Source organism: Toxorhynchites rutilus, chromosome 3 (assembly GCF_029784135.1).
Source record: "Toxorhynchites rutilus septentrionalis strain SRP chromosome 3, ASM2978413v1, whole genome shotgun sequence".
NCBI lineage: Eukaryota > Metazoa > Arthropoda > Insecta > Diptera > Culicidae > Toxorhynchites > Toxorhynchites rutilus.
The window spans coordinates 230,843,558-230,866,663 of NC_073746.1; the positions used below are offsets into that span (position 1 = coordinate 230,843,558).

Below are 23,106 nucleotides of genomic sequence, written 5' to 3' on the forward strand. Positions count from 1 at the left end.
TTTACCTTTTACTATAAAATTCCTAGTACTTCTACCAAAACTCATTATTATAATATCAGATTATTTTCAGACACAATTCTCGTTCATGATTTTTCAACCACTTGCAAATAACATGTTTCTCTGTTACATGGAATAAGTGTTTGATAAGAAAATATGATATGATAGTGTTTGATAAGAAAGACAGCCCTAAATCGGACAATTCTTTCCTCGAGTTTTGCTCTTATCAACACATTCGGCCATACATTTTTATTGGTATAGATAGAAGAAGATATAGGAGTGCGTTTCATCACCTGAAAATCCATTTCCAATTTCGAACAAAAATCAATTTCGCTAGAGCAAACATCAAATGGACTAAAACGCTTGTCAAGATGTAATTGTAGAACATATGGGAATTTAATTTCCGAATTTTCCCTTTTTTATTTCCGAAAATTTTCAATTGTCATGTTTGGTTGGAATATTTCTAGTTGAAATATGTGTAATATTTTTATGGGATCTACTCTTCATTTCAGTGGAGGGAGGGGTATAATACCATCATAGAAACATTTATCTTACCCAAAAACCCTCACATCCTAAATTGTACTTGAATAGTTATCGAGTTATGCAGAAGTTTGTATTTCATTTGTATTCCTCATAACTACATTGTGTCAGCAAGACCAGTGTCGGCCGAATCGTGTCCACACTCACCTGCGGGAGCTGTTGGGGGAGGACCGATAAGAAACAGTCGGTCACGTGCTTCACGGCAGGAATCTGCTTAATTGCTCACTACTAGTGTCAAACCACCATAAAAACATTTATTGCACCCTAAAACTTCCACATGCCAAATTTGGTTCCTTTTGCTTGATTAGTTCTCGAGTTATGCGGAAATTTGTGTTTCATTTGTATGACAGGCCCTCTTTAGAGAGGGGGAGGAGTGTCGAACCACTTTTGAAATATTTCTTGCCCCCTAAAACTTCCACATGCCAAATTTGGTTCAGTTTGCTTGGTTTGATCTTGAATTATGCATAAATGTATGCTTCATTTGAATGGCAGCCCCATACAAATTTGTACACTTTTCCTGTTTTGTTTCTCTTCATTCTCTTCAAATGTTATCACATATTGTTCCTATAGTTTCTATACCTATAGTATACCTATAGTTGAGGATTTTGATTTTGATGATTTTGTTCCCGTAACGAGTGATGATGTGTTCCCGTAACGAGTAATAATGATGTTTGAAAAATTAAATAAAAAAATAACAATAATTGAATAAATAAATAAGATAACATGAATAAATAATAAAGTCCAAAGGATATCACTGAATCGCTATTAACCACTCCTGTCACAAACATCAAATGAAGCTTCCTCGCAGGATTAAAAATTCCTGATTCCAAACCAAAAAAAAGAGAAATTTCGAATTCATCAAAGAACGCCTCCGTAGCCAGGGGCGATCAGTCGCTCCTGTTTACTCAAAACACTTCAGAATAAATAATTCTCCATAATGTACGAAGATTTTACGGTCGAGGTAGAAAAAGAGGATAAAATAAATGACATCCGGGTTTGGTTATTCGCTAGAGAGACAGAAACGTGCTCTGGTAACGAAAAACCGAACACCACCCACAGGAATCCAACCCAACGGGTCCACAGAGTACAGATCCAAGCCATAGCATGAACTTTGTGGCCAATGCAAGTATTAGGAACGGTGGTATTCTCACCGGCGGGTCACGATTGGGTAGGCACGAGCTATCGGCGAACATAAATATTATAAGCGAGGAATTGTTTTCTGTTTTTTTTTTCGTTTCTTGTTCAAGGGACACTTTTTGATTTATTTATTCCCGACGGTTTCGATAACGTTGATTGCTGAGAAAACATAAGTATAATATATGTTTGCTGTGTAGATTCGGATCTAATCCTGATATCCGATGGTTCCAGAGCGAATTTATCAATAATATACAGAATATACGGATTGCGCTAAACGACCGCCGGCGAAATATGGATTCAACGCATTTTTCCGTCACGATTATAATGGTATTACAGCTCAACGATTATAGAAATACAGCGATTCAGATTCCGAGCTAACTAGGAAACTAAAGCAAAATATGCTTATCGTGCAACACTTGGAAAATGTTCGGATCGACGACTACATCGCGATGATCAAAAGCTGGCAGTGAAGGCAAATGGATGTGTGTATAGTTCATTGATTCTGGGCGACTGGCGATGAATAAAAAATGAAGCATCTGGTTTCAGTTATTGGGTCTTCTCTTCGATTATATGTATGGATTTTGTAGATTTATCGCTCTGAAAACGTTTTCAATGGTGGCGTATAGAGCTCCCACTAAATATATTTTTATCCCTTAATTGCATATTGCCGATGTTTTACGGCCGAAAGAGGAATGAAAAAGAAATGCGTCTGGCTACGAGCCTAGTATAAATATAACAATAACAGCACCTGATGTTCTATGAAATGGAATTTGGCTAAAATATGTATCTAAAAATAAATACGCTATTGAATGGAGATTGAGAAGGAACCATGAGCGAGTAGAGTAATGTACCAATAATAAATTACGGAGCTGGAGTACCTACCTTCCATGAAATTTTCTCAATTCTCGCAAATTTTTAAATTATACGCTATTATAGCGTCATTATTCTTCTTTTAATTCATTATGTTAATTATAATTGTGACATGTTATATTTATTTTATCACTTTGTTTAATCAGAAACAATATAGGGGCATCGAGACTATCGAGACAATCACACATGAAGATCGATATATTTTAGAAAAAGACTGATTTTACAAATGACGAATTAGATGCCAACTCGATTGGCCGTTGGCAGTACCATCTTAGATAGCAGTGAAACGTTGTGGGTGTAAACACTTGGGTCTTTTAAACAACTTTGCATACTTGAAATATTAGAAAAAAAATTAGAAATTAGAAATTTTTGAAAAGGGCCAAAAAAAATTCTCGATTTTTTCACAAAAAAATATTACTCAAAAACTACAATACCTATTATATATAAATTCTGGTCAAAGAATGAAATTGTTTGAATTTTTATAAAAAAAACTAGCTGACCCGGCAAACTTCGTCCCGCCCAAAATTTGTTTTTTGACATCCGGCGATCCTTTTTTTGGTATAAATAGAAGAAGATATAGGAGTTTCACCACATTAAAATCCATTTCCAGTTTCGAACAATGATCAATTTCGCTAGCGCAAACATCAAATGGACTAACAGCACTTGTCACTATGTAATTGTAGAACATATGGGAATTTAATTTTCCGAATTTTCCCGTTTTCCTTCAGAGTTTACTGAAAATTTTCAATTGTCATGTTTGGAGGGGTGTCATACCATCATAGAAACATTTCTCATACCCAAAAACACTCACATCCCAAATTGTGCTTAATTAGTTCTCGAGTTATGCAGAAGTTTGTGTTTCGTTTATATGGAAGCCCCCCTTAGAGAGGGGGGTAGAGTGTATTCACCATAGAAACGGTTCGTGCCCCGTAAAACCTTCACATGCCAAATTTGGCTCCGTTCGCTTGATTAGTTTTCGAGTTATGAAGAAATTTGTATTTCATTTGTATGAAAGCCCACCCTTAGAGAGGGGGGTGGAGAGTCCTACCACCATAGAAACACTTATTGCACCCTAATACCTCAATATGTTCAATTTTTATTCATTGGATTGAATAATTCTCGAGTAATGCAGAAATTTGTGTTTCATTTGTATGGCAGCCCCCCCTCAGAGAGGGGGGTGGAAAGTTTAACCACAATTGAAACATTTATTGCACCCTTATACCTCAATATGCCCAATTTGGTTTTATTTGCTTGAATAATTCTCGAGTAATGCAGAAATTTGTGTTTCATTTGTATGGCAACCTCCCCTTAGAGAGGGGGGAGGGGTCTAAAACTATCACGAAAACCCTCCCCGGCCCCAAAAACCACTACAAACCAATTTTCATGTTGATCGGTTCAGTAGTTTCCGAGTCCATAAGAATCAGGCAGACAGACAGACAGACAGACAGAAATCCATTTATATATATATATATATATATATATATATATATATATATATATATATATATATATATATATATATATATATATAAGTTAACGCAAGCAACATCATTTTCCCCACAGCAACAGAACCGATCACTGTGGAACAGTTTATCGGTAGCATCAATTCGCAAACGCAAGCGAAACAACAATTTAGGACACCAACGTAAAACACCGATTCGGACTCTGTACCTGACGCGACAACGGACTGGATAGAATGTGCAGCGTAAGGGCTTTAGGTAAATGGCTAGGCTTCATGATGTAAAATTGACAATAATAAAATCAGTCTAACTTGTGCTCTCTGTGAAACCGGTCTTTCCTTTCTTTTTAAAAACTCTTCGATATCCTCATGTAACTTAATTGGCGCAGTCGGTAGGATCGCTCGTTCAAGTGTTCACGCGTAGATCCAATTCGCGAAAGTGATTTCCCGCGCGAACGAATATCGAGTGGCTGACGATTGGAGAACTACAACGGACGCACGAGTGATACCTTTTTATCAAGTAAGTAATTAGATCTTAGTCAAATTAACAATCATTTAATCGGAGTGGTACAAAGCTTACCCGAAACAAAAAAAGCTGTATCCACATCCATAAAATATAACAAAAACTACTAATTCAGAGAGACGAGCCCGGGTAACACCGTAAGCGACTCTTTTTATATCACAAAAGTGAACTACTAATCTAAAACAAAAACAAACGTTAAATCAGAAAAAAAACTAGCTAATCTAACAAGAGTGATTTAAGTTTTACCTTGGAGTGCTTTGTGAATAATCGCGAAAACAATGAACCCAAACAGTTTTAACATATCCCCTGAATTACCGAGGAGCAATACCTCAGCACAGGAGGAAAATTTAAATGAACACGAAGAAGCCGCCAGAATTGCTCAAACAGCGGTAATGTTCGACAAGGCGGAGAAAATCCTAAAGGCGATGCAAACGCCCCAGGCAATCCGCGAATTGCCGCAATTCGACGGTAACCCCGTCAAATTACACTGCTTCATTAGAGCAGTGGAAAATCTGTTGCCCTTTTTAGAAACTCTTAAAGGGACACCCTTCGAGCAAGTATGGCTTCAATCCATACGCTCGAAAGTAACCGGAGATGCGGACCGAGTTTTAGAAACATACGGGACACCGCTAATCTGGGAAGAAATTAAAGCTAACCTGATAGCTTACTATAACGACAAGCGTGATTCTGTCACGCTTACCCGCGAATTGTTCCAACTGCAACAAGCTGGAACAATAGAAGATTTTTATAGTTCGGTTCATCAATTGCTTTCGCTTTTGATAAACCATACAAATATTTCAACATTCGATCTCAACTTGAGAACGGACAGAATCTCGACACACCAGGAGAATGCTCTTCAAGTGTTTTTAGCAGGACTAAAAGAGCCCATCGGCGGGAACGTAAGAGCCCGCCAACCAAAAAAATTAAAAGAAGCTTTCGATGCTTCTATTGAAGAGAGAAACTATCAAAATAAATGCGGTCTTAATAAGATGGAAACTACAAATCGATTCCAAAAACCGATTGTTGTAGCACCACCTCCCCCACCAAGGCAAAAGAACTGGAATAATTTTAATCATTACCAAAGAGCCCAGTATCAGCCTCAAACGAATCATTTTAATCCACAGCAAAATTTTTCGAGATTACAAATGAATCCTTTTAATCAACGGCAAAATTTTCAAAGACCTCAAATGAATCAATTCCACACACCTTACCAACAACATCAGAACCAAAGCTTTCTAAATCAACCGCAAGTTCCTCCGCGAAACGTATTCGCCCCAAGACCAGTTCAGATGCCGAAGCCTACTCCCATGGATGTAGACCCTTCAATAAGATCTAATAAAATAAACTATATGAATAGACCTCGGAGAGCAATCAATTACCACGAAGGCACAAATATGTCTGATCCTTACGGCCCGTACGAAGGACCAAATTGTGAATACGAAACCTATGATGAAGAAAATTATGAGCAGGATAATTATCACAATGAATCGATGGCTAGTACATCTTTTCAACCTGTGGTAAACAATCAGGAAGAGAGTGTCGAAGAAAATACCACTTCCACTGATGAACTGAATTTTCAGATAATTACGGCCCAAGAAACTCCTCCGTAAACAATTTTATACCGTACATACAAATCAATACCACTAAAGGACCACTGAAGTTTTTGATCGATACGGGAGCGAACAAAAACTACATTAGTCCGAAACATGTCAATTTGGACAAATGCAAGTTCACCAAACCTGTAAAGGTAACGAACGTTAATGGTTCGCAAAATATAGATCAATTCGTAAATTTCAACCCCTTTTCCACAATACCAGGATCAAAAAAACAAATATTTTACATATTCGACTTCCACAAATTTTTCGATGGTCTCATAGGATACGAGACCTTACGTGAACTAAAAGTCAACATATTAACAGATCAAAATGAGTTGAAATTCCCCACTGGCGTACTGAAAATGTTTCGAAAATATCCAAATTCGGCAATAATCCAGTTAAATTCCAATGAGACAAAAATTGTGAATTTACCAACTATCATCAATAATGGAGAATTTTATTTGGAAGATGACATTTTTCTCTCTAAGGACATTATCATACACTCTGGTATCTACAATTCAAAAGATAGCCATGCTTTTTTCACTGTATCAAACATATCAAAAAACCCTTCAAAAGTATTAATAAAACGTCCTCTAGATGTTGAACTTAACAATTTTTCCTTAGAGGAACCGAACCAAGATTATGTAACTCAATTTGGCAGGACACCCATTTTCGATCAATTGAGAGTTGATCATCTGAACAAAGAAGAAAAATCTAACCTAATGAAAGTGATTGCAGATTATGAGAGTATATTTTATGTAGAAGGCGAACAACTGACCTTCACCAACGCGATTAGACATCAAATTTCCACAAAAGACGATATACCGATTCACACGAAATCTTATCGCTACCCTTTCTGCCATAGAGAGGAAGTTCAGCGACAGATTTCGAAAATGCTTGATCAAGGCATTATAAGACCTTCAAGTAGCCCTTGGACTTCACCAGTCTGGATAGTCCCAAAAAAGATGGACGCATCCGGCCAGAAGAAATGGCGACTTGTCATTGATTATCGTAAGCTGAATGAGAAAACGATCGATGATCGTTATCCCATTCCTAATATTAACGACATTCTTGATAAGCTTGGCCGTTGCATTTATTTTTCAACACTTGATTTGGCATCTGGATTTCACCAGATCGAAGTGGATAAGAGTGACATCGAAAAAACTGCGTTTAGTGTCGAAAACGGACACTACGAGTTTTTAAGAATGCCATTCGGTTTGAAAAATGCTCCATCAACGTTTCAACGCGTGATGGATAACATTTTGAGAGAGCACATTGGTGTCCGATGTCTTGTGTACATGGACGATATCATCGTGTTCTCTACCAACCTAAAGGAACACCTTGACAACCTAAAGAAAATTTTTGATAGTCTTAGAAAATTCAATATGAAGGTGCAACTCGATAAAAGCGAGTTTCTTCACAAAGAAGTAGCCTTTCTAGGCCACATCGTAACTCGTGAAGGAGTAAAGCCAAATCCCGAAAAAATGGAAATCATCAGAAAATGGCCACTTCCGAAGAATGAAAAAGAACTAAGAGGATTCTTAGGAATTTTAGGCTATTACCGCAAGTTTATTCGAGACTTTGCGAAAATAGCCAAACCACTTACAAAAACGTTGAGAAAAGGAGAAGCTATCACTCACACTAAGGATTTCGTAGATGCCTTTGAGCGATGTCGAAATATTCTTACATCGAGTGATATATTACAGTACCCGAATTTCGACAAACCATTTATTTTGACAACAGACGCCTCCAATTTCGCAGTTGGAGCCGTTTTGTCACAGGGGCAAATTGGCAGTGACAAACCAATTGCCTTTGCTTCTCGAACGCTGAATAAATCAGAAGAAAACTATTCCGCAATCGAGAAAGAACTTTTGGCGATTGTGTGGGCATGTAAATACTTCCGTCCTTATCTTTACGGAAGAAAATTTACTCTATACACCGATCATAAACCTCTCACATATAGCTTAAACCTTAAAAACTCAAATAGCAGACTCATTCATTGGCGCCTCTATTTAGAAGAATTTGATTACGAGATTAAATACAGACCTGGAAAGCAGAACATCGTAGCCGATAGTCTTTCCAGAGTACGAGAGGAAATCAACCTCAATGAAGCGGAAGAAAACTCTTCTTCCACATCTGAAAGCGACACTTCGTCAGACGGAGCCACGGCCCACTCTGCTGATACCGACGATTCTGACTTTATCCCAGGCACAGAAAAACCATTAAACGAGTTCTGTAATCAGATTGTTCTAAAAATCGGACCCAACGAAGAAGAAACCTATGAAGAAATATTTCCACGAGTTTTCCGACGAAAAATTACGAAATTGATATTTGGAGTTCCATACCTAATTAAAATGTTTAAAGATTACATTGATCCCAAAAGATCAAACTGCATCCTTTGCCCGGAAAAGTTGATACAGACGATTCAAATCGTCTATAGAAACTACTTCAGTAGAGGCAAACCTTTCAAAATTTATTTTTCTCAAAAAATTCTCATAGATCTGAAAACGGCCGAGGAACAAAATATTGTTATAGAACAAACCCACGAAAATGGACATAGAGGGGTATGGGAAAATAATAGACAAATAGCAAACAGGTACTATTTCCCAGCAATGAAAAGAAAAATACGACAGTTTGTAAGGCTCTGTCGCATTTGTAATAAAAATAAATACGAGAGGCATCCATACAAAATCATGCTCGGACCCACTCCGGACCCAAAAAAGCCTTTAGATTTAATACATCTAGATATATTCTTAAAACAACCTAATATATTCCTTTCTTTTTTAGATAAATTCTCGAGATACGCTACATTGATTCCCATCAAATCTAGGAACATTCAAGATGTACGTAAAGGATTAACTAAATACTTTTCCATTTATGGTACCCCAAATTTGATCGTTACTGACAACGAACCTTCAATGAAATCCATCGAAATTAAAACTCTTCTGGAAAACTTAAAAATAGACATCCATTTCACTCCTCCAAACCATAGTTCAAGTAATGGTACAGTGGAGAGGTTTCACTCAACTTTGGGCGAAATCTATCGTTGTACTAAGCCTAATTATCCCGACATAAACGAAAAAGAAGTTTTTAGAATAGCTTGCACCATATACAACAACACAGTCCACTCTACCACAAAAACCAAACCCCGGGAAATATTCTACGGAATAAGGGATGGAGAGGAAAGGCCTCTTGATATGGAAAAGATTTTAGAAAACAGAAACAAATTCTACAATGAAATTATTGTACAATCAGATAAAACTAAAAATAAAAATTTGGGTTACCATAATAAGAAGAGAGAACACCCACCGGTTCTTCGAGAGGAAGAAACCGTATATAATAGAAGACAAGGAATAAGGAACAAAGGAAAAGAAATGTATTTCCCAGTCAAAGTTGTCCAAGATAAAGGTAGAACGTTTCTGGACCACTCTGGCAGAGAAATACACAAAGAAAATATTCGGCGAAAATGAAACCATACAAATTATTTTTCTAAATTATAGATGTTGCGGAGCCAACTTCTAAAACTAATTACGCTGACGTTCATCACGACCTCATCATCGAGAACGATACAAATACATGACCTGACCAGAAACCCAGGACTAGTGACGTTACAGACCGGAAACGTACTAATTAAGACTTGACGTCACAGGATATATCACACAATAGACTTGGAAGACTATAGACCATTACTAAACAACATCGCTATCACTATCGACGGACTTAAAATATTCACAGACTTCAGCGACGTTTATATCACATTACAGTCCAAATTTAAGAAAGCCCAAAACACGTATATGAAATTGTTACCAAATAGAAGAAACAAGAGAGGAGCATTCAATTTTCTAGGCTCAGCCATAAAGGCGATTACAGGCAATTTAGATGAAGAAGATCGAATCCAAATAGATAACGATATAAATGACTTAAAACGAGGCAACCAAGAACTTATAAGACAAAATAATATTCAAGTAACTATCAACAAACATCTAGGAAAACGTATAAACAAATTAATAGATTCCGTTAATGAACAACAAAGAATAATCAAGCAACAAATTATATCAGCCAGACAATCTCTAATCACCAACAAACTTGTCAATCAAAATTTCACAGCAATCCGACAGGCATTTAAAATTTCTTATCATGTCGACACCTAGAACCTAGACTCAATTTTCGAAGTTATACAACTTGCAAAAATAAATATCATTTCTAAGAATTTTCTAGAAGCAGAAGAACTAAAGTTTATCTCAGATAAGTTAGAAGAACAAAATATTACCATTCTACATCCAGACCAAGCATACGATTACCTAGACATCAGAGCCCTCTTCAAGGAATCCATCCTCTACTTCATCATCGGCGTCCCGCAGATTTTACCACATCCATTCACCAGTCTTCTCCTAGAACTACTTCCAATCAACGGTCAAATCATCAAACTCCCTTGGCATAAAGCAGCAATCTACGGAAACTCCACCTATTTCATCAAAGGCAGTTGCCAAAGTATCGGCGAAAATTCCATTTGCGAAGAAGATAAATTAGACGATACCTCAGACGACAGATGCTTCTCCAAAATCATACGAGGCTCCCCAGGAAAATGCACCTTTACGAACTATCGGAATACAACCAACATAAAACGATTGACAGACAACCATATCATCATCATAATCACAACAGTCACACTATCAAGCGACTGTCTACATAACAACAGAGTTTTAACAGGAACGATGCTGTTGTTTTTCGAGAACTGTACAATCTCACTGAACAACAAAACTTTTAGCTCCATTACGTTTCCATCGAGAATTATCCCAACAATAGTGCCTCTGGATGGCGTGAAAATTGAACAAAACGAATTCGAGCAGAACCTGGACTTTCACACATTAAAGAAATTACATTTCCAAAACCGAGAACAACTGGAGATAATTAAAACCCGATATTTCATCCAAACATCAACAAGTTTGGGCCTCTCATCTATATGCTTCATTATAGGCTTGATCGTCATAGTTTACCATTGGTACCAGAAGAAAAGGACACCCAATGAAGAAAAACCAAACATCAGTTCAGCAGACAACCATCATCCCAACACAATTGTATCGGGACGATCCAAACTTGATGAGGGAGTAGTTAACGCAAGCAACATCATTTTCCCCACAGCAACAGAACCGATCACTGTGGAACAGTTTATCGGTAGCATCAATTCGCAAACGCAAGCGAAACAACAATTTAGGACACCAACGTAAAACACCGATTCGGACTCTGTACCTGACGCGACAACGGACTGGATAGAATGTGCAGCGTAAGGGCTTTAGGTAAATGGCTAGGCTTCATGATGTAAAATTGACAATAATAAAATCAGTCTAACTTGTGCTCTCTGTGAAACCGGTCTTTCCTTTCTTTTTAAAAACTCTTCGATATCCTCATGTAACTTAATTTATATATATATATATATATATATATATATATATATATATATATATATATATATATATATATATATATATATATATATATATATATATATATATATATATATATATATATATATATATATATATTTAATTTTTTTTTCCATATAAAACAGAAGTCATGTAGAAAATTTGAGAAATAAGTCCAAAATGGTAAAAGTATTTTGACGAACTTTCTGAAACATCGTTTTTTTTATGAATTTTCGAAACTTCATATTTTTGTATGTTAACGATCATTTATATCCACAAATTATGAATCCTGATGTGATTTAAAACGAAAAAGATCATTATCAAAAAAATGGTAAAAATATATGTTCAAAACAGGAACAGTTTTCAATTTAGAATTGAAATCCCAAGAACGCAAATAAGCTTCGTTGATTCAACTGGACGTTATGGGTACAAAAACAATTAACTTGTTTACGTTATGCCTAGATTGTACCTTAAGCCAGGTATCTCGAGGTACCTCTGTATATGTATATAAAGTTACTCAGATTTAAACATCGTTCAACAGTCGAACAATCTTCCTAATAGAGTGAATAACAGTATACCACAATGAACTGCAACAAAAATTTCTCGTGTTGTTGACCGTTTCCGAAAAACGGTGAGAAACGTTCATCTGAAAAACTTATGTTAATATGATGTAATGTCCTTTTAGATGCATCTTTAAAAATTTTCGGATCATATCGTAGTAGAGAATAACTGCTAATTTCCACTTAAATGCGCTTCCTGAACCATTGTGCACTAAAAACATGAAAAATCGACATCGAGTAGAATTCACGCATTTATATAATTTGAGTTTCTCTTCCGTTTGTGCAATTGGTTGAAGATTCAACCTTCAACGATCGGATTTATGAAAACTTGTTTCAGCACAATTTAACTATTTCATAAAATGAAAACAATGTTTGGAAATCCAATCGTTCTATTCATATTACAATGACTCAGAAACTAGCGAAACTTTGAGTTTCTCTTCCATCCAGAACATGTTTTATTTAAACATTTCAGAAACATTTGTTCAATATTCTGTTTACAATCCTCTTGAGCAGATGTAATATACAATGTAAACCAAAAAGTATTCAAAGAGCAAACTGCTTAGGGCAGCTCGTCAAGTGTCGAACGCACTCCAACTCACGCCGCGGTAAAATTCTGACTACAAACAAACTCAACCCACGCGGACTGTCGCTCTTCGGAAGATTTGATAATTAAATCGTTTACAGAGATTTATATCAGACAGTCTGAGATTAAAAACAAACAACATCGCCTCAAGTGCGTGACAAGCGCAACACATGAATATGTTGGCCCATCGACGATTTCTCGTTCTGATTATTTCATACTTCTCCACATCCAAAATAAGAATGAAAACGTTAACGAATCTCAAAAGCCCAACCTTGTGAATCCATTTATTTATTGAAATTTTCCTTTAACTACAGGAAATCGAAGCTTTTGAGTCCGATCTTCCATCTCGACCAAATGCTAATATGATATTCTAATAATTATTATAACATTTGAAGTAGAATGAAGATTGCCGGTTCCGTTACCGATTCGATTCATCGAAATGAAAAAAAAATATGTAAAGGATATCCAACTGCAGATACTCACCAAGAAATCCCGGAATGGCTCCAAGCGGCATCACAAACAGGCTCACCAGCAAATCCGCGATGGCAAGCGAGAGTAAAAAATAGTTGGTTACGTTTTGTAGCTTGCGGTCGAGTGCCACGGCCAGGCACACCAGGATGTTCCCCAACCCACCGGCGAAGATGAATAATATCACAAACAGGAAGCTCCACTCGTACCTCGGTGAGACCGCCCGCTCACTTCCGAAGGTCGTCATGGCGAAACCGGTGCCATTGGCGCTGATGATCGCCGATAGCTCGTTTATCACATCTTTGTACTCAATATTCAGCAAGCACTGCACGGGTCCTAGAATGCCCGCCGGGCCTACCATGCTTGAGTTGAGCAAATCAAACGAATCATTCTCGTAGAAGGTAAACTGACCCACACTGTTGTCACAAATCAGATGATAACGATTATGGTTGATACGGGTGGCGTCACCCTCACTGGCGTCAAGTGCTGTTGGACCGCAGGGTTGGCGATGTGTTGTGTTGGTGGAAATGATTCCACTAACCATCATTTCCAGCGTCAGCTTCGGCAGTTTGAGTAGCAGTTCTGACACCGGTTTCACGATGTTGCGTGCGATGACTGTGCTATTATAATCGGCAATGCACTTCTCTAGCATGTTCTCAGCTCCACCCGTCAACTCCGACGGACTGCACTCGTACAGTGCGTCCGTCCATTGAATTCCGGAAGTGGTTGACCTGTTTCATAATGGAGAAATTGAAATTCTATAATGCACTTTACCTACACTGAAACATCCAATGTGGTCGTTTCTCGTTTCATAACACTACACTACACTACACTACATTTAGAACATTTAGAAGAGATTTTGGTAAGTTTAATGAATTGAGTATTTTGTGTGCTTTTTGTACAAGTTGGGATTTGGCCAAAATAGGAGAGCATCGGGACATATTTTCCTCAAAGAGAAATTATGATCATGGTTTGTCCAAAAATGATCATGGTTTGTCCGCTGTTAGAAATCACCATTGTTGAATGAAAAAATTCGAATTTTCAAGTAGATGTGTTGCATTTATCATTGTTTGAGTTTACTGTCATCATATTGATCCATTCATCATTTAGGCTTTCTTCAGAATATTGCCTTTTCTTGGGCATTTAAAAAGTGTTCACCTCAACACACTCAACATAGAGAAACTTTATTTCTGCTATGCGCGAAGGACAGAATAAACAAACTGCAGCGCGCCAAGCGGTTGTCATAGAAATCATGTGGACAAAACAACATTAATGAATTGGACAACTCATGATCAGAATTGAGGTCATCGAAATGCTTTAATTTAATGGTTTAGCTATGTAAATCTGATACAAATGGTGTGCAAGCTGTTTACAATATTTGTAGTGTTATAATCCAGAAAAGGTCTAAATACGTGCCAAATGATCATCTGGTGATTGATTAAAAGTTAGCTCAAATGAGGGGCGCATTGACACCAATAGAAGCTGTATTTAATAATCCTTTAAAACATGTGAATCCGTGAAAATATACTATAAAACTACTGTAAATCATGGAAAAGACAGTTTTATTTATATGTTTTGAAACATTCGAATACCTGATTTGACAAAGGTGTGCTGAAATAGAGCATTCAAAAAAGTGGACAAACCATGATCATATTTTCGACTGGACAAACCAAAATCATTCACCTTATTAAATTCAATCTCTAAATTCAACGAGAAACAGATTATTTTCATTTCATGGAATCGGAAAAATTGAAAACAGATTTCCTCCGGGTGTTCATTTGTGCTAGTAGTGAATATAGGGGTGACAACGCAGCTCGTTCTGTCTTCTGTGTTCACTCATTCCAATTTATTATCGAAGCGTGTGTTGTGCTTGTGTGTGTCTTTTAGTATAATGCATTAGACCAAAGAAGGTAGAATAAGAATGTAGTCTTCTCCCTGCTTTATTCGAGTAGTCGTAGGCAAAGAAAAAAGGCAAAAAATAGTAATAAACCAATGTTCGAATCCATATAAATTCAAACTTTTTTTCATTTTTTCAAATTTTCTAATCTAATTCTAATCTAAGTTTATCTAATTACTTTGAAATTGAAAACAGTGAAATTATCGCACCTGTACTATTTTGCTGAAGTAAATTAAAACTTTTCAGTATGAAATCGATAAAAAATTCACATAAAACCTTACTTGCAGGGAAAAAGCGGTACACTGTCGTGTTTACCGTTACCGGGCTTTCGGGCGGTGAATATCATACTAACATTCCTTCCCTTTCCCTAGTGACTGTAAGGACGTGGCCGGCATCGTTATTGACTATTTGAAGCTCGAATCGCCGAAACTTGCACAATAAGAATGATTTGCTACTCCGGAGCGTTATTCGGTGTGTTCTTTGTGCAATTTCGCTGGTTCAGGTCAATCACGGAGAGCAACTACGAAGTGTACAATCTACCCAAGCTCAAGCTCAAGTTGGGATTTGACCAAAATAGATAGCAGTGAACGGGAGCGATTGACATAAATTCGAGTTGAACTTTATTCAACTTTTTATATAAATAAGATGAAATTACTAGAAACTTTGCTTAAATTGATTAAATCAATCTGACGATATAATTCAAGAGAACATGAACTTTTAGTAAAAAAATCCTTTTTTTTGAAATGTTAAATTGAAGGCATTCTATGCGATTATTTATAAAAAGTTTTTTTTTGTTTTTTTTAAAGGTTTTATTTTAGGGGGTCTCTGTAGCCACATTGGTTGCGCGTTCGCTTAGTAAGCGATCGATCGTGAGTTCAAAACTCAGGGCCCTCATTGACCATCTTTGTGTTGTAACAGAATAACTACGTCCACGCAACAATCATCAGCGATGGAGATCGATCCACGGTCGAAATAAGATCGATTCATCCATACAACTGTTCTGCTCTGCAAGACACATCGGGCTGCTGTTCTATAAATAACTCAACAATGATCAATCAACTGTCTCCGCTGTCCGGTCTAACTGGATAATGGAAGAACAGAACGAAAACTCTTACGCCTATATGGCAACTGTGTAAATGTGTACCATATGCAATGGTATAGAAGGGAATACTCTAACGCCGAAAACATGGCAACTGTGTAATGTGCTAATTATAGATATGATAAACATGTGACATGTACACGATTGAAATTCGGTTCTGTTACAGCTAAAATGCTAATGAGCCTAAAATAAACAAAAGGGATAACAAAAAAAAAGGTTTTATTTTAAAGCTAACTCTTAATCAACAACCAGATGATTTTTTAATACGTATTCAGATCATTTCTGGATTATAACACTTACAAATAAACATCATGCTCACACACCATTTGGATCTGTTTTATACGTCTAAATCATGTAATTATTGCATCTCGATGACCTCAATTCTGATCATGGTTTGTTCAATGTGCTGATGTTGGTTTGTCCACATTGTTACTATTGCAGCCGCGTAGCAGAACTAAATTATCTCTGTGTTGAATGATGTTCACCTTTAAAATGCCAAAGAAAAGACATTATTGTGAAGAAAGCCTAAATTATGAATGGTTCAATATGAAGACAGTAAACTCAAGCAATGAGAAATGGATCATTTACTTGAAAATTCGAATTTCTTCATTCAAAAATAGTGATTTCTAAAACCGGACAAACCATGATCATTTTTTTTCGGCCAAACCGTGATCAGAGGTGGACAAACCATGATCATAATTTCGTTTTGAAGAATATCGTTAAAAAACATTTAAAAAATTTAAAATTTGAAGGCCTTATGGTATTATTAGCAAATAGAGACTTTTCAACAAACCCAAGCTCGTCTTGATTATATGTGATTTTCATTAAGACAAATCGATTTGCATTTACTAGTTGCGTAAAAACACTTTAAATCGGACATACCAAAATCATTTACCTTACTTATTATTTATTTAAAGTTATCTAATAAATTGTTTGTTTCTGAAAAATCACAAGTATTCGTTCATAGAGAACTTTCCTCCTTGAGTCCTCAGATGCAAAATTTGCTTTTTAAACTTTTACTAACTGACCCGGCAAACTTCGTCCCGCCCAAAATGGATTATTTGTTATCAATATAGGTCGGACTCGCTTATCCGGAATGTTGATTTTTTTCCACTCCGGATAATCGAATCGTAAATAAAATTAAAGAAATTCTCTCGGTAAACGTAAAATAACTATGATTTGCACTGATGCATTTGTATATTGCAGTGTCATAGCCAGAAATCGATCAGCGCCCCCTGGGAAGGTAAAGCATTGAAAATCGAAATAAAAAAATCATCGCCTTCTTACAGCTCGTGGACCAAAATATATGCATATGCGTGAGCTTCTTGGTTGCCAAGGAGTTTTCGAGGACATTGTTAAGCAAATCAACATTAGGGATGCTATGTTTCGGGTAGCTGAAGCTTGGAACGGGGTACCGGCTGATTCCATTGTCAAGTCATGGAAAATGCTGACAGCCCGTTGTCAGTTGTAAAAAAGTGCATACTTTCGATTCTAAAGAAATTAATTAACCAAGACAATACTGTACACAATGAGGATGTGGAGTTTGAGGCCCTGATCGACAATGGCAAGATTGTCAAGATTGTTTTGCATCCAAATACATATTTCTACGATGATGAAAATTCGTTTTCGACTGACGAGGGTGCGAATGCTTCATCAGTTTTGGAAATACATTAGGTTGATGAAGATGAAGAGTCCGAAAACTGGGATTCAAATGGACAATCGAAAAAGTTATTACTTGAACTAAGGAAAACGGATTTCCAATGGAACGCCAATTCATGCAGCGAGAATTACATAAAAATATTTTAGAGAAAAATTGTATTTTTTAATTTTTGCTTTGTTGCATATTATGTACATTATAGTGCCAATGAATTTATGGGAAAAAATGACCTTCGAATTTTCGAAAGGAACTTCCTGCAAAATGTTGATTCCCGCGAAAAAATACCTTATGCAAAATTTCAGCTAGATCAAAATTTATTTACTAGTGTCGCACTGCCGTCAAAGTTTCAAGTTTTTGAAAACCGTAGAATCATCCAAAAGATATTATTAAAAGTGACAAAAAAATATTTGGCATCAATTTTTTTTTCAAAGCTCCGATTTCATGCAATGGCGTCTTTGCGACAATAGTGAATAAAGTCCGATTAAGCTGAAATGTTGTATAGTGTGTTTTCGAGGTAATCAACATTTTGCAGGAAGTCCCATTCGTAAATTTGAGATGACTATTTCATAATTTTGGATCCGCGCTCCTTACACAAAGACTTAGTAGGTCCACTAATTGGCTTGTAACTTTGGAACGGACCAGCGGACAAACCTGGAACAAAAGCTACAGTAAAGTAGACATCCTAGAGAACATTTTTGGCCAGATTTTTTCAATTTTTTTCAGGTTTCCATGGTGTACTACCCCCTTGAACGAAGACCACACTGGCTGTTCGAATAATCAAATACTTGTTTCAAAATTACACACTCGGCATTATCCAAGATATACATCGCATTAACACATAATTCGCATTACGTACACAATGTTCTTGTGTACTAATTAAAAAGATACAATTCTTAAGTAATTCTAGATTGTTTCGGTCATAATAAACGTAACAATATTTTTTTCGTTTCACAGGTATTTATCTCCAATTGATTAATTTGAAATCTTCTAGCATAAATTGCTTTCGAACACAAATAATGAAACACAGTTATATCTAATACTCGCCCCAAGTATATTCTGGTAAATTTGTGTCTGTGATTAAAACTCATCGGAAAGGAAAGTGTTAAGAAATACTACTATCTGCAAAGTTTTGTTTCCTCCTTATTCAAAAAATCTTATTATCAAATAAAAAAAAAAAAAATAGAAAAAAATTAAATCAAAAATAGATACTCACTGGGTTCCGCCGCTTGGTGTTACTGCTTTCAGAATGCATTTGAAGTTTTGATAGCACTGCACCGCGGTTTTGAGAGGGGAATCGTAATCCACTGGTGTTGATTTTAATTGAGCGTTTTTCAGCGAAGCTCGCGTTGTCGGTGCAGATTGCTCCCCGGGAGGCCAAATGTTTGTGGCCGATTGACCAGGGATTGCATTATAATCACAAACGATATCCGGTCCCCAGTACGAGGACCAGGTGTTATTGTAGTTGGCACAGGATACCAGGTAGCGTAATGCTGGCCAATAGTCACTCGAGCACCAATCTGGCCAGGATTGGTCGAGCTCCATGATTTTTTTTCCTATTCACGTTGTTTCAAATAGCGGCTGACGGATATATACGAGCCATTTTAGGTTGTTCTGAAATTACAGAGCAGATAACGAAAGAGTTAAAAAACGTTTCTATTTAGAATGATGTTTTTCTCAGCGATCAAACCGTTAATGGAACGTGACTTTTTTTTTCGCAAAACAAAAAACATCTTGTTTGGACATTTTATGTCGCTAAATTGCGCCCCAAAACTTGTTATCTCGTATGCAATTTAAACGATAGTTTTTGCCCCATTTCATTCGTTCGACAAATATACATATGAGCAACTGGAAGCACTGAAGCATGTGCAGTTTTGGTTCTCGCCGTTGCACATAGATTCTTCCATTACACACCTATCGGATTACCAAATGTTGCGATGCTTGCGATACTAGATTTCAATTACCGGCTTCCTCTCTACGTTGTCTTTCCGTTCCATGTTGCTTTTATTTGTGGTTTCACATTTTAAAGCAAGTTGTTCAAATACATCTGACTAAATATCTGTATGGCAAAAGTGAACACAGAATGAACTACGCAGTATTTCATTTAGACATCGTTGTGAACATTTAGTTTCATTCTTGATTCTGAGCTGACGTTTAGTGCATACATCCCGTACATCGTCATCCTACACAAGCCTGATTCTTACGAACGGGGTGAAACAGACGCATTGGAGTTTGCGGCAATCATTATTCTCACAGCATCAATATCTTCTTCGGTATGGTCGGTTCCATGTTATTTTGCTGGTTTACTCTCATGCAGACTAATCTGAATAACTTTCTCTGATGGATTTTTTTTTTTTTTTTTTTTTGTAATGTCAATTTATTGTCAATTTATTTACAAGTATTCCATTTTTTTAATTTTCACCATTTAATTCATTTTGGAGAGCTGATAAATCTATTGCGCCCTCAGTGTCGTTTATAATTCTAATATAAGTAACCAGTAATTTCAAAACATTGATTCTCTGTGTTGTTTGCATGTGATTAAGAACAGGTCTCAAGAATTCATTAAACTCCAGCGTTCGCCAACCATTGGATATTTCACATGTTTTTTGCTGCATCAGTGTCCACGTCGCTGCTACTCGTTGACATTCGCTGAACTTGTGCTGCAGTGTTTCTGTTGTTCCGTTGCAATGTGTACAGATTCCATCGTCCGCCCGTCTTATAATATATGAAAGTCGTCGATGTGGTGTTTTCTCATTCACGAACATGAATAACTCTCCGCGCTGTGTTGACGTTAGTGCACACGAGGATATATTTCTCCATATTTTTCGCCAGTTCGCAGATGGCGAATTCGCCGCCACTTTTGGTGGATCTGTTGCCTCGATAGCAAGCCGATGAATTTGATCGGAGGATGGGTTTCGAACTAAATGAGCGGGAAGTGTAGGAATCATTTGCGAAATAATCCTCAGGCAAGGAAGCTCTGTTGGTGGAATTTGTATGTTCGGAAAAAGATATGATTTGTAGAAGGGAATGACTTCGATCTCCTTGAGATGACGACTAATCAATAACGCTTTACACTTTAACGCCGGTAGTTGCAATCTTAATCCTCCATTCTCACGATTACGGGCAAGTTGCTGCATGGGAATACGCTCTGGAATTCTATTCCATATGAACGTACCCATTTTTGATGTGATTCTTGCTATATGTACTCCATTTGGCGATAAAATGGACGAAAGATACCAGATTTTGGAAGTGATGAATGTGTTGAGAAGTGTTGCTTTCTGATGCAAGGTTAGTGAGCGCATTGAATGGAGCCATATTTGTTGTGAAAATTTGCTCACTACTTCATCCCAGTTGACTGTTATCATGCGACGAATAGAATTCGCATAGGTAATACCTAAAATCTTTAATGTATCTACCGTTTGCAGCCATGGGATTGTCATTGCATTTCGTACCATGACACCTATATCAATGGCTTTTGTTTTCGCCCAATTCAGTCTTGCGCCGGAGACTTGTTCATATTGCATGAACAGTTCTCTTATACGTTCGATTTTGCTCACTGATGTTGCGATGAGACTGATATCATCAGCATAAGCGACAACGATGTCATTCTCGCACACCCGTTCTAGTTTAGTCACCAACGGGTGTAAATAGAGTACGAATAGGTGCATGGATAGCGGGTCTCCTTGCCGAACCGATCGCTGGATAGGAAAAGCTTCAGATAGGTGTCCGTTTATCAACAAACGCGATGATGCCAAACAACCAATACGAGAGAGCAAGTTGACCAGCCTCGGGTTGAAGCCGAGCGAGCACATGGTGTGATAGAGAAATTGTCGATCCACACGATCGAATGCGTGGTCGAGATCGAAGGAAATGAGTTTACCTTGCTGTTTGTTTACTTTCATTCGAGCTATACGGTCTTTCAACGCAAACACCGCTTGGAAGATATTCCGATTTGCGTTTGCACATTTTTGGCTCTCACTGAGAACTCCGTTGTCACTCATCACTCTTTCTATCCGAGCTTTTAGAATACGAGAAAGAATTTTGTAGTCGTAATTCAGCAGCGAAATCGGTCTGTATGATCGAACTGACTCGTCTGCATGTTTTTTCTTAACCAGCACAATTACACCGTTGACGAATTCGGAGGGGAAATTTCCAGCGAGCGCCTCGTTCAGAATCAGATTCATCTCTTTATGGATCACATCGAAAGTGCGAAGGTAAAACTCCTTTGGTAATCCGTCCGGACCAGGAGATTTTTTCGACGTTCTTGCCGTAAATATTTCGGTTGTGTTAATTTCATGCATGACGATCCCATTCGCTTCGTCATATTCTGGAATGATTCGCTCGCATTCAAACGTATCGTTCTCCATGACATCGCTCTCGGCATACAAATGCTCAAAGTATCGAATCAGATGGGTCCGTATTTCTTCGGAATTATGTATGAGTTCGTTTCTCTCGTCACGTAGCTTGGTGATCGCAGTTTTTCTTCTTCTTCTTTCTCCTAATTGGAATGTGGTTATCGGCTCTCCGGCGATGTGAGTCTCGTTTATTCGCAAAAACATTTGTGTAAATCTACGTTGGTGTGCAAGCATCTCTTTTTTAATTCGGTTGATAGTCATTAGCATGTCAGGGTTTTGCCAGTAGCCATCGTAGGCTTGTCGTAGCAAGTTGTAGCAACGTTGCTGTTCTTGATGAAAACAGTCGTATGCCTGTTTGGACTTCCACCGAAAAAATGTTGCGATCTTCGTTTTAGCATATGAAAGCCACCACTGCATCCATGAGGTGTAGTGTCTTCTTTGAAAAGTCCAATACTGCCATTTTATGCTAAATTCAGCAATGTTCTCGTCTGTAAGTAAATGCGGACGAAGATACCAGTATCCTCGACCATGTTCTTCGCCAAGATGAGGCAAGCATAACCGCACCAATAGAGCTTTATGGTCACTGAAGGAACAAACATGTGTTTCTGCGGATCTTAGCATTTCTCGTAGTACCCGGCTAACGTATACACGATCTAATCTAGATGACGAATTGTGAGTAAGATATGTATACCCGGGAGTGTTCGGATGCAGGTTCTCCCATGCATCACGTAGTTGTAGTTGTTGTACCGTTGCTCGGAGAGCCGGACTCGCATTTTGACCAGTAGTATCACATGGTCGTAAGACACAATTGAAATCACCGGCCAGTATGATGTGTTCGGTGTGATGACGAAGATGGTATGCGACGGCATTATTGTAGAAATACTCTCTGTCCGAGCGCAGGGCGGTGCCTGATGGGGCATATATGTTACAGAGAGTAGTATTATGA

General features: G+C 37.4%; 1 protein-coding gene and 1 long non-coding RNA gene across 4 annotated transcripts in view; one reads left to right on the forward strand and one right to left on the reverse strand.

Annotated features, from left to right (window-relative positions):
- Positions 1 to 23,106, reverse strand: part of LOC129775161 (D(2) dopamine receptor) — a 147,083-nt gene that overhangs the window by 77,865 nt on the left and 46,112 nt on the right. For all 3 annotated transcript variants that reach the window (XM_055779532.1, XM_055779531.1, XM_055779530.1), the window contains 2 exons: positions 19,022 to 19,419; positions 13,171 to 13,886 (listed from right to left, as the gene is read on the reverse strand). In XM_055779532.1, coding sequence (XP_055635507.1) covers positions 13,171 to 13,886; positions 19,022 to 19,350 — 1,045 coding nt within the window. In that variant the 5' untranslated portion in view covers positions 19,351 to 19,419. The remainder of the gene's footprint in view (positions 1 to 13,170; positions 13,887 to 19,021; positions 19,420 to 23,106) is intronic.
- LOC129775163 (uncharacterized) lies at positions 4,403 to 11,470 on the forward strand. Its single transcript, XR_008742867.1, has 3 exons — positions 4,403 to 4,523; positions 8,909 to 8,964; positions 11,099 to 11,470. It is a non-coding gene; the product is annotated as an uncharacterized LOC129775163 (long non-coding RNA).